Source organism: Pseudochaenichthys georgianus, chromosome 11 (genome assembly GCF_902827115.2).
Source record: "Pseudochaenichthys georgianus chromosome 11, fPseGeo1.2, whole genome shotgun sequence".
In the NCBI taxonomy this organism is placed as follows: Eukaryota; Metazoa; Chordata; class Actinopteri; order Perciformes; family Channichthyidae; genus Pseudochaenichthys; species Pseudochaenichthys georgianus.
The window spans coordinates 21,090,041-21,106,454 of NC_047513.1; the positions used below are offsets into that span (position 1 = coordinate 21,090,041).

At 41.3% G+C, this 16,414-nt stretch overlaps 1 protein-coding gene across 1 annotated transcript; it reads left to right on the forward strand.

The window, feature by feature from the left end:
- Positions 1-2,430: 2,430 nt before the first annotated feature.
- Positions 2,431-12,862, forward strand: nobox (NOBOX oogenesis homeobox). The gene is made up of 9 exons (XM_034094950.2): positions 2,431-2,545; positions 5,640-6,361; positions 8,278-8,434; positions 8,511-8,617; positions 8,951-9,090; positions 9,211-9,347; positions 10,098-10,341; positions 11,215-11,531; positions 12,038-12,862. Exons 1-9 carry the CDS (start codon positions 2,512-2,514, stop codon positions 12,475-12,477), a joined length of 2,298 nt encoding a protein of 765 aa, XP_033950841.1. The 5' UTR covers positions 2,431-2,511; the 3' UTR covers positions 12,478-12,862.
- The last annotated feature ends 3,552 nt before the right edge of the window (positions 12,863-16,414 follow it).

The window sequence follows — 16,414 nt, forward strand, 5'->3', positions numbered from 1 at the left end:
AATCTGTCCTCTCTTGTCTTTTTTGTGTTTTATTAAAGTGGATAAATCAATGCACCTGTAATTTTTCATTCTGCTGTTTGTGTCTAGTCAGCTTTAAATAATACATGAGGTAGGTAATAATAATAATAATAATGCATTTTATTTATATAGCGCTTTTCACAACTCAAAACGCTACATCAAGAAGGTAGACTTATCCTCCCTTTTCCAGCCATTATGCTAAGCTAACAGATTGCTCACTGTAGCTGGTATCAATCTTCTGATCTCACTATTTTGCATTTTACAAAAAGTTATTTTTCTACTTTGAAGTACAGTGCACATACCAGACAACCAGAGAGAACCTTGAAACCAACCTGTACCTGTCCTGAAAAATAAAACATGGGTTTTTTTTGTGTCTAGTCAGCTGTCTCTGATATTTCTGCTTCCACTTTAATGCATTTTGTGGTGCTCACATCAAGTATCATTGTTCAGAAACAGCAACACATCTATTCCTAATTCCCAATCCTCTTCTCCAATCCAGAGAACAGAAAGTATCAACATTACAATTTCTCTAACTGCAGTTTGTGTGAAAAATGTTCTCAGTGTGGTTTGGATTAAAGAACGAAGCAACCAGGGCATTATTACTGGAAAGACACACGACTGTTGAATTATTTAAAAGTGCATTTCCAATGCTGTGAGCATTACAAATGAAATTCCATTTGTCTTCACTTGCTGGGCTGGAAGAATACATCCCAGAGACAGATATCTCAAGATTTTGGGAAAAACAATTGTGAGTGAAAAACATTTTGTAATTTGGGTGAGCTGAACCTTTTCTTTTGGTCTTGGCTGTGACTAAACCCCCCCTGGTGCTGGATTGAACTTGAGGCAGAGGATTTGCTCGTCACTCAGGACTCAGCAGTGGCTGCTCTGAATGAGAATATATTTTAGTAACACACATTCAAGAGAACTCGCATGCAGACACAAAGTCTCCCTCTGGTGTTCTCACACACCAGCATTAGCCTGGCCTTCATACAATTTCTGACCTCGTAACTTTACACGCAACCCATATGACTCAACCCTACATCTGACCGAATTCTGTATATATTTATATGTGTGATGGCAGCCTCTTAACAAGCTATTTACACTTGCTGAACTCTGTGAACCGTCATGGGAGAAACACCCAGAGATGTTGCTAATGTAAGTCATTGCATACAAATGTACTTATGAAGTGATTAAATAAACTGTCCTGGGTAATTTGCAAGCACGCAGGAAAGGAAATTAATCTAAATGGGCTTTCAGTTTAAATTCTTTGCATCAAACCAGATGAAACCAAGGTCACCTGATGTGGAGGAGGGAGTGCGCAGATGGCCTTTCCCTGGATCCAGAGGAGACAACAAGCTGTCTTGGCCTTGGCTATGGTGGGCTGCTTATATGGAAATGTGCCTTTCACAGAGCATGAGGGGGGTTTTATGGGATCCCTTCTCTGTTTGGGAGGAGTAGAGCAGAGGAGGCTGAACAGGGGAGTTGGGGTAGTAAGAGCCTGGGGTCCAGGCAGTACCCCATCTGGTGGGTAACAGTGGAACAACTGAAACTAGGAAACTTGATTTAAACTGATTTTATCCTGATTTTAACCTGAATGTATCCTGAATTTAACCTGAATTTATCCCAGCATCTTTAACTGACATGCAAATGTTTGATTGGCATCCTTCTAATATAATAATAGAAAGTGATATGATATATGAGCACTTTATTTTACAAAGACCTTGGCCCACTTTAAGCCTTTGTGAAATAAAGTAGAATTACCAGCATTTTGAAACTTTAGTTGAACTGTTCTATACTCATAGACATCTTAAATTATAAAAAACTCATTTTTAGTAACGCCAACAAAGGCAAAAAATGGCAAAATGTCCCTTTAAAAAGTTATAATGTACAGGTATAAGGAAGCATAAAATGGAAATGCTTTCCATTTGTAAATGCAATACTTGAGTAAACATAGTTGATCCCAATGATTGTGATACAAACATAATATTCCTTAAATCAACACACTGTAAGCCTATACATTAGGGAGAATACATATATATTTTGTTTACAACTAACACACCAAGGGAAAGAGAATTATCTAAGAAAGATATTAACCTTTTAAAGCTTGGACGTGTTTAATGTTTTAAGAGTTTTTGTTGCTTTGCCAACATTAAACTCAAGATAAAATGTAGGCACCTTGTTTAACATATAAATCAACTCAGTACACTTGTTAATGTTGATTCATAGACAACAATATATTGTTTTAGGAAACCAGCCCATTTATATTCACTGAATGAGATCAATAAAGTTTTCTTAGATGATGTCACTTAAGGGTACACCTGATCGCGTGTGTTACCGGTCCTGGTTACTGATTGGCTGGATAAGTTTCACCTTCACGCGATACTTCTCCATCACACTGCTGAATGTAATCAATCAATCAACCGTATTAGCCTGCAGTGCTGGAGCAATTCACCTCGTAACCCTGCTTAATTGATTATTAGTTTAGACTTCAACATGGAGGAACACTGTGATTTAGCGGAAGATTTGGGTAAGGACGACTAGGATGACATTTAATTGTTTTATTGGTTTATTGGTTCGCTTTCTACTCGTCGACCATTTCCTAGCTCAACTTTTGTGTCATTTTGTAAACTTTGAAAGACTTTGCGGGTGTATTTAAAGCTCTTTATCTTACCTGTGAGGCTCAGCTTCCAGAGCTGCACAGCTCCACAGAGACACTTTAAGATTTTAAAACTCAGCTATTAACATTCGCGACCCGGTGTTTGTACATGGGGTTAGCTAGTTCAGCTGCAGCTAGCTGTTCAGAGTTAATTAGCGGTCAGGTGAGGTGGCACGAGACGCTGCACACCTGGGACACTAATTAAGTCACTGCAGCTCCTCGCGGGATGACGTTTATCAGGTTTTTTTTCCCAACCTGCAGGCCTCATGACTCATGAAATAGGAAAGTAAGAGCTCCAACCATTTCAAGTTAGTTCTTACTCTGTGCAGGGGTGCCCAAACTAGGATTGGCTATATCACACAGTAGCCCACTTTTCAGATAAATTCAGTCAATGAAAGTTGGAAACATTTGCTAAGTTGATAAGAAAAAAAGCCCAATTTATTTACATAACAAGCTTGACGTATAGGCCTACGCTTCCTGTTTCCCCTTATTATAATCAATATGAGGCTTCTGTTTTAAGGAATGAGCTAACCACTTTTTGTAATAATGTAAATGGAGAGCATCATTTACCTACATTTGATTGATTTTGCTTATGAGGCAATCTACCAATATACCTCACTGAGTGGCCCAGCCCACTCGTATATTTTGCTGTAGGCTAGTGGTCCTCGGTGAAAACAGTTTGGACCCTTGCTGTAGACTATGGCGCATTCACACTGCGGTACTTTTCTCACAAAGGTTCATGCGAACTCTTTAGTTCGCATGAACTAAGTCTCTGAGGGAGGATTAGGCAAATGAAGCCGCTGACGTCACTTCTTCTTCTTCTGCTTTGGGTTTACTGGCAGGCCGCAAACCACTTCACGGCCCAAAGTCCCCGGCCGGAAATCCCCGGAGTTGGGGACTGGCTTCAGTAGAAGCTGCTGGGAGTCCCAGCAGCTTCTACTCATCTCCACCGCTCCCATGTTTTATTTTGTGTTGCCATAAGTTAGTCTCTCTGCGTTTCTGCGCTGGGCTAATGCTAATAATGCTAATGCGAGGATAATAAAATGGCGGCTTCACAAACTTTTTGGGAGTTTTACGGGGCGTGGTTTGCAATCCGCCCAGCCAATCAGGAATATAGCTATTTTCTCACAAAAGAGCTGCTCGAAAGTCCCTGCTCTCTCGCAGGGACTTTCGAGGGGGTAAAAAGGTTCGCATGAACTAATTTTAGTACCGGCTCTTTTTGGTGTGAACGCGATCATGAACTAGTTCGCATGAACCTTTGTGGGAAAAGTATCGCAGTGTGAATGCGCCTAATGACCATTTTTTTTATAATAATTTAAATTAAATATTATTTTGAGATTAAATAATAATAAACTCTACGAGCCTATTAGCTTAAAGTATTACACAAATAATATATAGGCCTACTTATATTTTATCTTACATTTTCTTTTTTTTTAAAACTTTAGATAAACAGTAAGTAAATGAATGAGCCTATATCTCCTGTAACACATGGCACCAAATGATTCTTTTAAAAATCTTTTTTGTATCTTTAAAGCATATGCCCGAAAATAATTTGTTTCAAATTCTTAAACGTGAATTGGCTGGACTTTTTAGTATTCTGTGATGGTAAACGTAACATTTTTCTTTGATTGGAATAAAAGTCCAAATTAAAAAATCCTAACTATGATTGATGCAATCAGCCAATCATTTACCAACTATATATTCGCCCTAAAGCTGCCACAAATACAGAAGACAGGACCTCAGGGACAGCCTAGGTCCTGGATGAGAATACCACTGTGTCAGATGGCCCGTAACAAAATGCATTTCATATAATTTCATATTTTAAAGAAAGCAACACATGTCAACAGGGACTCAGTGTGAACTGGCGTGTACCTGGAGAGCCATCATAGGATAAGGTTTGAAACCACAAACCTTATCACAAGTTTAATCAATTTGTTAAGTATTAAATAAATTGCCTATTGGAAGAACTCAATATCCTTCACATAAATATTAAGATGCAAACAAATAAGCAGGAAACATGTTTAAAAAAGCCTAAAGACAATACTACTACCACTACGTGATATTAATAATAGACGTTTACAACAAGCACAGACGAAAACACATGTACAGATCATAGAGAAGGCAACAGAAAAATACATCTTTTGAGAATGCTTTTAAAAGTAATTGGAGTCTTCAGGGAGTCTATTCCAGTAAGTGGGATATAAACACAGACAGTCTTACTGAGTCTCGATAAAGCAACAATATGAGACACAGATGAGTGGCTCATATCATTTAAGCTTTCTCAACTTATGGTGAAGCAAGGCCAAGTAGATCAAGAAGTAGTTTAGAGTACGAGAAACTGATTTGGTGGTTCAAGGTGTAATGAGTTTTCTTTTACTACTCCATGTTAGAGATCTGGCTCCAGCAGTAGTTTTAGGATTATGTAGAGGTTTCTCCAGTTCGTGTTTTGATTAAAGCTGTTTTAAAAAAATACTGTTTGTTATTTGCTGAAATACTTATCGTGAAATGCTTTGAGATAGAAAAGAAAATCTGGTGGCTGTCGCCGGACTGTAATCAGTCGTTCCATTGTGTCTTTTGAATTAAATTAAATGATTCCACTGCCAACCTTACTTTTTACCTGCTCGCAAATTCTACATGTATTGTGTTCTTGCCCAAGCTGCTAATTTAATTGCTCAGAACAAAATCTGTGATTGTTGGTTAGACTTTAGTGATACATTTAGGGGAGTGTCTTTTAGAGGGTGGACTGAGGGACGAGCTGACTCAGTAGATTTAGATCTCGGTACTTTCATTGCAAAAGGGTTTCGCCACATTTGGCTGGATATTTGTGTTGCATAATTTTTAATATCTTGCTTACTCTGCTTGCTGACTGCCTCACGTTACTTATCCAGGCTTTAGTGTCCAGGCTTTACAGACTTTGGACAAAAGTCAAAAAAACTAAAAAAAACTCTCCCTCACCCTTTTGCAGACTGTCCGAGCCTTCTGTGCGAGGAGCTGGAGGATTTGGAAACAAAGAACCACCAAGGGAGGAGGAGGGAAGGAGAGGAGAGGGTGTTTAATCAGACAAAGGATGACGAGGCAGGAGAGGAGACAGGCCGAGAACACGAGGAGAGGGAGGAAGAGAGAAAAAGGAAAGATGTTGATTTAGAAAATGAACTGATGGCGACAGAAGAAGAGGAGCAGGTGAGGCCAGAGAGCAGGCTGGGAGCGGAGGAGGAGCAGATGGAAGACGACAAGATTGAGAACAACAAGGACACAATCGCCGACAAGCAAGAGGCCAAAGAAACGAAAAGTCTAGAAGAGAAAAATGAGAAGAAAAAGGGTAGGAAGAGGTGCGGTAGGAAGCCAAGTGAGCGAGTGAGAAACAGGAGAGGTTATAAAGATGTCAGCGAGCGCTATGAGGAGGAGAGTCGGATCCAGGAGGCGTCAGCGATGAGTTCAGAGGAGAGCTCTGCTCCGGCTGAGCCTCCCATCGGTCTGATGAACAGCTGCGACCTGTCTGACCCCGCCTTCCTGGGCTGTGGGGGGGCCGGCCTGTACTGCCCTCCTCCTGCTCCTCTCCCCCTGCTGTACTCCACACAGCCTCCTGTCCCCATCCAACCTGCACCTCCTCTACCTCACGGGACAAAAAGACCCTGCAGCCCCTCTGTACTTTACAGTCACTCCCTGCAGGGCCCACAGCCTGACGAGGTGAGACTACACCGTCACTGTTTATCAATCACTGCAGGAAATGTGAACATATACAGTACGCTGAACAACATTTGATTCCCTGAATTCCCAAACACCGTTCCCCCTCAGGGTTTCCGCTAACACTCATTCTCATTGATTCATCTGCAGATTATAACATTTAGATTCATCAAGTCATCGTTTCCCTATAAAATATCAGAAAATAGAGAAAACTATTGTTTTTCTCAAAATCCAAGCTGATGTCTTCAAATGTCTGAAAGTGTTCAGTTTACTTTGATGTACGACAGAGAAATGCAGGAAATCTCCAGATTTGAGAGGCTAAAACTGTCATTTCTGAAATGGTTGCATTTGAAATGACTCAATTGATCAATGATTATTAAAATAGATGGCAATCATTTTTCTGTCAATTGACTAAAAGTTGCACCTATAACCAAAATGATCTCCACTTAAGATAGTTCTCCACTGATGCATCATGCACTCGTACAACATTGACCGAGGAGTTCGATTTTTTTTTTCTGAAGCAGTAAAACCAGAGATATTGTCTTTCTTTTACCACATATTCAAAACCTGGTGCCTTTATTACCAATTATGCAACATGACCGCTGCCAGTTAGTTCAGACTCGGGTGTTCATTGAACACTGTGATGTGCTTAATTGGTGAGCTCTCCTTTAGGCTTTACGGCTGGATAAATCTTATCAGAGACTGTCACACTATATACTGTATTCTACCCTCTTTAGATGCAATATATAATCAATTACAATTAAATGCAACAGCTCTGCCATGAACTCTTCCTTTTACAAAGTTAATAATGTTGAGTTTGTATGACCTTCTGCAGTCAAGTAAAACAACACCGCTAACTATGACTTCAGGAATTAAAAATATCATTAAATTAACATCTCTATAAAAATATAACATTATGGGTATAATAAAGGTAGACTGTCAGAACAGTTGCATTGGATCACATAAGACGGTTTTGCATCACCTTGTAGTAGTACAAGCTCTTCATTGAATCTTTAGGGTGGTTATATAATATTTATTAATTTATATTTTTCTATGTCTTCATTTTAGACATCTTTCCCCAAATGTAGCCTGACACTTTTCAGATCTTTGCAAACTGCGGTTTGTTTGCAGGACTTTAAATACACTACCTGTGGTTTGAGTATTGCTTGGCGGCGCATGAGGTTAACCCTCTGCAGCCCAACAGGCACATTTGCATGTTCTAGTGAAGATCTCCAGGTGTCTAATAATAACTCTTGTCATGTATAATTACGGTGTAATATGTGTGAAATGATGCACACCAACAACCTTCTGCAATATTAATGATGCAGCTGTGGAAATAACATCCTGGGCTTTAATATTTGGCTCAGTGTGCGGTGTGGTGTGATATCAGTAGGCGAAAGAGCTTAATTGAAGCATTGTGACAAGCAAATGGAGAATTTCATTTCATCTCACTGTGAAAATATGTATCACATTTGATCGTCTTTTGCCAGTTGCACCTACACCATGAAGTAATCTGTAGCTTGAAGAATAGCTCTGCTCAAAACCCAGAAGTATGCATTATTATTATTATTAATATTATGAATGAATGAAATATGTAGTGCAATAGCAAGATGTTGAATGTTCCTAATATATGGCCAGAACTGCACTCAAAATTAACCAGGAACACAAACTTCAATCTTAAAATCAAAGCAATTAACCTTTTTCTATATTATCTGGCATTTAATAGACTAAACAAATAATCAATTCAGAACAAAATGGCAGATTCATTAATACATTCAACATTTTGTTGCTTTCTGGGGGCTGAAAAGTTCCACAGTGCACTTCTTGGTGAACCTCAACTTATTTTTGGCAGACAAACTTCCCTGTTGGCTTTTGTGACGGAGAAGAGATGATGTTGATGTTTTTCTTATTGATGACAGATGGAGATAAACCGGGTCTACTCCACCCGACACTCCATCCGCTACAGCAGCAGGGGTCGAGGACTCAGCCTACCTCTGTTACCGGGGGTAGAGGTCGTTGACAACGGCCTGCTTCCACCTCCTCCCAAGAAGAAAACCAGAACTCTCTACAGTACCGGTAACCAAACTGTCTTTCTGTCCAGGTGTGTTCAGATTTGGTTATGCAAACACTTCATTTGTGTGTGTGTGTGTAGATCAGTTAGAGCATTTAGAGGCCTTATTCCAGGAGGACCACTATCCCGACGCAGAGAAGAGGAAAGTCATCGCCGCCTCAGTTGGTGTCACGCCTCAAAGAATTATGGTTAGAAGTTTTCCTGACTCTTTTACATTTCTTATTTGGTGATTTACCTCCTCTCAGAGTGAATCATTGTCGAACTAGGAATTAAGTTAGGTGCACCTCTTTTGGTTGAAACCTAAGTTCTTGGTGTCAATCAACAAAAGAACGGGTGCAATTATCCCTTTTATTTGCCCTTAAATGAGTTCTCCAATAATTGAGGATTCAGGGAAAAGTTTTCCTTCCTGCCTCAAAGCGACTGCCTTCTTTCACCTCCCCATCGTTCCTTGTCTCGTCACCATCCTCAGACCTTTTCACTGATCAATGTTATTGTCTTGTCTGCATGACGCTGTGAACCAGGTCTGGTTTCAGAACCGCAGAGCTAAGTGGAGGAAAGTGGAGCGCTCCATCACAGCGAGGGGTGAACACAGACAGAGCCGAGCTGGCAGCAGCAGCAGCCCCCTGCATCACCCAATCAATCCCAGCCTGGAACCCAACAGGTACTACACTATATCGCTCTGTGTTGGTAGTTTTTCTTGTTCTCAAATGGTCCAAGCTACTTTTGATTAGTCGTTATTTTGTATATGATTGATTGTAACTTATGTTTATTCTCTTTTCAGTAAGGGAGTTCCCTGTTTTTCAAATCACTTTGCCACAAAGCTGCCCCAGCTCGACCCTGCAGCGCCTTCTTTCTCCGCCATCTCCAACCAGACTCCGCCCTCCTACAGCAACCTGATGGCCAGCCTCAACAGCCCAGGTGCTGTAACCCTCATTCACAATGAATCAAAAGCACCGCTCATGATTAGGTCCCAGTGCTCCACAAATACTGCTGAAGAGAAGAGGCCCCACTGTGCTTTTTGTGTTTTCCCTTTTCCTGTAGTCTTATATATGTTTTTGTGCATGTAAATGGTCTGCAAAGGCTAAAATCCCAAAGTTCACACCAGAGGGAGTTTCTCTCCCACCTAAAACAACAAAATACTATACTAACATGTAAAAATAGAATTCTACATACATTATACATGTGTGCAAGCTGCTGCAGTTCTTGAGTGACATTTTAAATGCAATGAGGTAGAGATCAACATTACACAAAGTACAGAACAAAAGCCTCGGAGTTCTTGGAGTGTGCAGACAAGGCAAGGTCAAATGTCCATTCTCCCACAAAAAGAGTGTATATTGGACATTCAGAACACTAATATAGCAGCTAACAACTGTTTGCCATGTTAAGATATTGTGGTGTAATGGTGCTCTGAGTAAACACACAGAGGTAACAATGCAATCCAACATCGAGGAACTAGTGGGGACGGAGCCAGCTGTTTCCTACGTCTTGGCCCAAAAGCCGACTTGAACACCCAGAACAAACTAACCAGTGGAACACTAGCACTTACAATGCACTACATTTAAACTCGGGGAGGCTTCCCCCTGCATGTGGAGATAGTACAATTCCCCAGAAGCCAAACTACAATGTCTCTTTAATCTCAGTGTTTAATCTCTCTGTGTCATCTCCAAGGTCAATCCAGAGGGACAGATGTGGGCCAGCACCAGCTTTTATCTCAGGGGGGGTTGGCAGAGTATCACCCCCGTCCCATGCACAGCCCCCCCCCTCTGCGGAGAGCCAGTCTACCCCTTTTCACAACGACCTACAACGCTGCCAACCCAGCTCCACCTCTCCTTAACACCCTGGCTCACAACCAACCTCTGTTCCTCGATGCTCTGGAGAGCGGTTCCTCCCAGGCTCTGCAGACTGACACCAGGTCAGCTCGGTTCGCAGCAGACTGTGACATGAATACTAGACGATGATTTGAACAGGGATGAGTAGTACAGAGGACAGGCTGCAGACAGGAGCAGGGATCCTGTGAATTACTGATATATAATGATCCTGCAGACAGCGCCTGTGGAGGGCAGTCGGTTTCAGCTTGCTCTCTGAAATATTTGAGAAATCCTGCTGGGAGAAATAACGGTTAGGAATTGCTCTGTAGAAAATTATATGTCTTTGACTACTACTATTTATCACAGCTCTTAAATAAATCCCTTAATGCTAGGCAATATAAAACTAAATAATAGCAATGAATTTTAATGCATGTTTAGCTCCCTGAGCACCAGATTGACTTACTCTTCTCCAAATGGCCGGTTGTTTTCTGCCTTATTTGCATATACTCTTATTTGTTTTGGGAGTACAGATGAAGTGTTTTTGTTTTTTTACGATACCTGTGTTTTTAAAACAATGCTACCCTTATTTCCCCCCTGTAGTGTCGCTGGATGCCTTTTCATTCTCTGTAGCTCAGCGGGCGGTGGTGGGCTGTGACGGCAGGTTTCATTCACACTGAATTGCAGATTATCGCTGTCTTTGCTTTTGAGTCCTTATGTGTGAACCATAAGACATATTCTCCTGTTGTGTTTAAAAGGGTGCTGTCATGACAGCTAGCTGATTTGAGTGACAAAATAATCATGACATTTGCAAAGGTTCCCAAAGTCTTTTATTGGGCCCTTTCTACACTTTGGGTGAGATCGATATAAAGACATATGGAAGTATCTGAGCATATAATATATATAACGTCCCTGCAGTTACACATCGTATATATTTGAAGATGTTGTTTTGACTAAATCCTTCTTTGTTTTGTCCGCAGTTCTCTATTTGACTTTGGGGATAAACTGGACTACCTAACCTCAGGCCAGCAGATCAACCCACTCTCCTACCAGCTCCAGACCTCCTACCCCTCCACTCAGCCCCAGCACCAACCTCAGGCATCTCTGTCCCACATGGCCTACCTCACCCCCTCCCCCTACCTTACCCCCAACCCTCCAGATTCCAACCCTACCTCCTACCTGACCTTCGGCCCCGGGGGAAACTCCACTGGGATTGTGACCTACTCCACTGGAGGCCAAGCTTACTACCAGTCCCAGAGCGCAGGACAAATCCTGCTGCAGTCGGCCGGTCATCCTGGTGAGTCAATAAGATGAGATTTTATTAGACTTCCTCATGGAAAAACAAAAACACACCAATCGAAGGGGTTTAAGCACACTGTCAAAGAACCAGATATTTACCTACACTAAGAAGATTGTTTTGCAGGTGTGTTGGTTGTTTGTTTGCCTTATCAACAGGATTAAAGAAAAAATACTGTCCAGATTTCCTTGAAACTTGGCAGAAAGATGTATCATGGGCCAAAAGAGTGGAAGAGTTTAATCCCTATCCAAGCCTTGAGTGCCCAGAATGCTATCACCAAACATTTTCTGTCCAGAAAAAGAACAACATCTTTTAATTCCCCAAAAAGTAGCCCACTCTGCTGCAGTTGGTTCTTGAGCAAGAACTATACCATTAACAGATGTGCTTATAAGTGTATTAGTTTGCCATTTTTACTTTTGACTCGTGACAATCAGCTCCTGCTGATTTTGTGCTGATTGCTCTCCGATAAAGCTCGATTGTCTCATTGAGTGGTCGGTGTTCTGCAGGTGGGATCCCAGCCTACCAGTCGTACCCCTGGGGCAGCATGTACAGCCAGCCAGCCCTGCACCAGCGCTCTCAGTGCCCTTACCCTGCCAGCCGAGGTGCTCGAGACCCCCAGCCGCCCTCCTCCAACACCCTGCCTCCCCCTTCTTACTTCATCCGGGAGGACCACGCCGTGCCCTCACATGCAAACTCCCAGCGATCATCCCACACCAGCAGCAGCAGCAGCAGCTGCACCATGGTCCTCCCCCCTGTGTCCACCCTGCGGCCCTCTCGCCTCAGAGCGGAGATCACTCCCACCAAGGCTGCCTCCCTGCTGTCTTCTCAGGTCAGCCCTGCCTCCCCAGACAGCTCTCCAGTGCCCCCGTGTGTCAAGATTGAGTATGACAGCCCTCGAGAGATTCACAGCCACTTCCACTGCGACTTCTCCCTCAATAATTTTTGAAGACATGTTTGTTTATGTGAGAGTGTGTGCTGTAAGTGTTAATATAATATCCTGTTTAAATGTAAGTATTTCTGTGTTTTCCATTTGTATTACTATTAGGATGTTCTCGATATTACTGTAAGCTGGTTCGGTTGGGCTGCCTAGCTGCAATAAATGCTCATTGTTCTGTTAATCCTTATTTATGCATTTGACCAGCATTGCTGTGATTTCAATCCGCAGTCTCCGACATGTTATGGCTCAGAGGAAAGTTTTTATTGAGAAAATGTGGTTGCAGACCGGAGAGGGGCGTGGGAGGCGGGTTAATTGCAAAGCGTAATTGTTCCCCACATCCCCATCAGTATGTGCATGCATATTCACATTTTGAATTAGTGTTTCAAACACACAAATAGGCCTTAATGCGAAGTTAAAAAAAGTATAGACAAAGTTTAAAGAGTGGACTGTGTAAACATTTTAATAGAAGCTCGCAACACCTTTGTCATAAGTTGTAATAGTTGACACATATTGTGGAAGTTTTATTTATATAGCACATTTTAAAAACGATTTTTGGTCGAGCCAATGTGCTGTACGTGCAATAAAAACACTTTACTGCGATAGCAAAACGGAAGACAATAAATTACAACAGCAAATATAAAAATCAAGCACGTTCAAGTTCAAAGTAACTGACTCTTTTTTCAGTGTGGATAATTTACAACAATGTACAGATAAATCTCTCAGGAACACTCACTGACCCACTGAAACATGGTGGTGGTGATGATGGATTAGGGAAACGTTTAGGATCATTACTGCACAGACTGATAATAGATAGATACTTCAGTGAGCCCCACGGAAATTCGTGTAGAAACTATAACAACCTCCAATGTCATATAATGATTTTCCAGCTATGTTTACAGAACCATAGGTTAAATTCTGCCCTGATAACACGCCTCAGTGACTCATCCTAATGGGATCTGCTGGTGATGTAAATGGCCTCAGGTCTGTCTTTAGGCCACAAGAGGACACTGTTCCTTCATGTGAGACGACCACATGCTGGGTTTATCTGACAGCATGTTGGGTTCTCAGACACCCCTCTGTCGTGGGATGTGAGACGGTCGATAATTCCATGGAGGGGAAACGGGACAGAGCTGTTTCCAGGGTAGAGGTATCCTAGACAATCACTGATGCTGCCCAAATCCTTAATCCATGTTGCCATCTGCTGTGTTCACACACCAACTGCACTCTCTGTTTATCCTTAGTATGCAAGCCAGGTGAAGGGCTTTTGGAAGCCAAATCTCTGTATGAAACTCCACCTCCAAAAGACCTACAGGCATCTTTTAAGACTAGATAAAAGACATCTGGGAACAATTGTCATTTTTTTGCTCTACGTATTGAAAGTAAAGCAACAAAAAGTTTCTTGTTTTAACTGTAGTTAATATTCCTGGTCCGTAGTCGTGCTGCATGTAAAGTAAAGTTTGAAGTGAAGCTTGGATGATGATGTGGGAGTAAGAGAAGGAACTGTTTGATGAGAGCGAAGAAGGAGGTGGCAGGGACCAGGGGAGCAGATAAAGGAGGGGGGAGACGGAGGAGTGAGGCAGTGTGTTGGTCGGGAAACAAGGGAGGAGAGCAGAGATGAGCTGTTGCTATGGGAGGAGAAGAGGATGATGGGTGGGCTCTGCCAGCAGGCGTGGGCGGGAGAAGAAGATGGGGATGAGGGAGAAGTGTGTTTGGAGCACAGGCGGTTCTGGGATGAACAGAACTCTTGGTTATGTAACTGCAGTGTTTGGGTTTTTAATGAACCTTGCTCTTCCTGCTCACTGGCTACTGAGCTGTTACTGTTGGCAGGAGCAGCGCAGCATAAACACACACACATACAAACTTCATTTCTCAAAGTCTCCTGCATAAAGAGACACACACAACACATTCATTTCAGGAATGAAAACCCTGTGAGTGTGAGATTTATCCAAACTCAGTGAAGCGGAGTTTCTACATGGACTTTAGTTTTAATTTGTGTAAAGGTCTGTATGTGTGTCTCGTGTCACTTCGCACAGTTTCAGCTTTCTTCCCATTCACATGTGAGGGAGCTTGCATGTGTTACTGAGGAGGGTTTCATGTAGGTTTAACTTTGTAATTAATTTCTCCACAACTTCCCTGGTGTGAACAGAGAGGTGTGTGTGTGTGTGTGTGTGTGTGTGTGTGTGTGTGTGTGTGTGTGTGTGTGTGTGTATATATGTGAACACAGGTATGGGATGCTTCAGTTCAGCCGAATCCGCCATGTCAATATTTACTCAGTATTCTGAGATTTGAAGAAAGGGAACTTGTTTCAATATTTATGGCTGTGGTATAACAAGAAATCCTCGCACTCTTTCCAAACCTTCTGACACACACACACACACACACACACACACACACACACACACACACACACACACACACACACACACACACACACACACACACACACACACACACACACACACACACACACACACACACACACACACACACACACACACACACATTAAAAGGGTAAAATACAGCCAGTTTATTGATGTAACTGATTGAAAGTAATGGGCTAATGTTGGTTGTGAAACAAAGCTGAAACGTGGCTTGGAGATCCTCCGGTGCTTTGCTGCTCTGGTCCAGGGTGTTGATTTTGAGTTTGTTTTGACAAAGATACAACAAATAGACTTGTGTTGGGTTCGGAGGAACAGATGACACGAGGGAGAACCGCTGGGGAAAACAACTTACAGGATAAAATGAATAGCTTAGTCTGTTCAAACGCTGTGTAAACAAGAATACAAACAGTGGCAGGCCCAGATTCGACTGAGATATAATATCTCACTTCACCATGTTGATAGTAAATATATTTGAGGAGAGCTGTGTACTTGTATAAAAATGCTAATGACATTCAGTGTGGCAGGGATGAAGAAAAGTGTTTTAGACTTGTTTTCATTTACTCAAAGGGTCTGGCAGGACTATTGTGATGAATATCCTCTAAATGTAGCCGGCTGCAGTGGTCTGGCTGTTGGCAGAGAATAAGGAATTACAGGAACATTCACTTTTTTAGTAAAAAAGCAAATATGCTCTGTCTTTATATTAGATTTCTGTTTTGCTACTGGGGAAGGAAATGGTGAAGGACAAATTGGGAAAGGGGAAAATAACTTTTGGGCTGATAGTAAACTCAAGTCATTTGTGTAGGTTATCCAATTTGGATTGTGCTAAGTTAGAAAATCCTTTTGATTTGACTTTTTTTATTAATGATTAATATGATCATCATTTCCTAGAATCATTGATTGATTCATCGATTACTCAATCGATCGTTCTATAAAACGTCAGAAATGTCTTTGAAATTAAGTTTTTTAACAGAATTCAAACCCAATATATATATATATATATATATATATATATATATATATAAATAATCTATAGATATATCTAGAGACGACTGAATATACCAGTAAAACACACTTGAGAAACGGCAACCAGCACATTTTGGGTTTGGCTAAAGAATAGACTTCTAGACTATTTATCAACATTGATGATGATTCATTTTCTGATTATTGATCATTTCAGAACATTTAGTTATAATAATGCCAACATTCAGTAATCCAAGCGAATCTTATGTTTTACAATAACGCTAATTATATTTGGGGGTTTTGACTGTTGGTCGAACGAAACAAGACATTTTAAGTATTTTTACACAGTGAACAATTAATTCGAATCATAAAAATAAAATATAACCAAAAAGTGTTATTGGAACTGACCATCTAGTATTGTTATAGTGTCTGTTACACACAGTTGTTATTTTTATCAGTTTAAACAGATTTGAGGCTTTTATTCTCCACAGTTCACCTCTATTACCAAGCAACTCTAAACATGTGTAAACACCAGATGAGAAATTAGTTTCTTGGTTCTGTGAAATGGTTCACAAATACTGATGGATGCAGGTAAACCTCATCCA

Bases quoted from the DNA above. Each gene is read 5' to 3' on its own strand.
- nobox (XM_034094950.2), top strand. From the start codon at position 2,512: ATGGAGGAACACTGTGATTTAGCGGAAGATTTGG. The intron at 6,362-8,277 runs GTGAGACTACAC...TATTGATGACAG, and splicing joins AGGGCCCACAGCCTGACGAG to ATGGAGATAAACCGGGTCTA. The intron at 10,342-11,214 runs GTCAGCTCGGTT...TTTTGTCCGCAG, and splicing joins GCTCTGCAGACTGACACCAG to TTCTCTATTTGACTTTGGGG.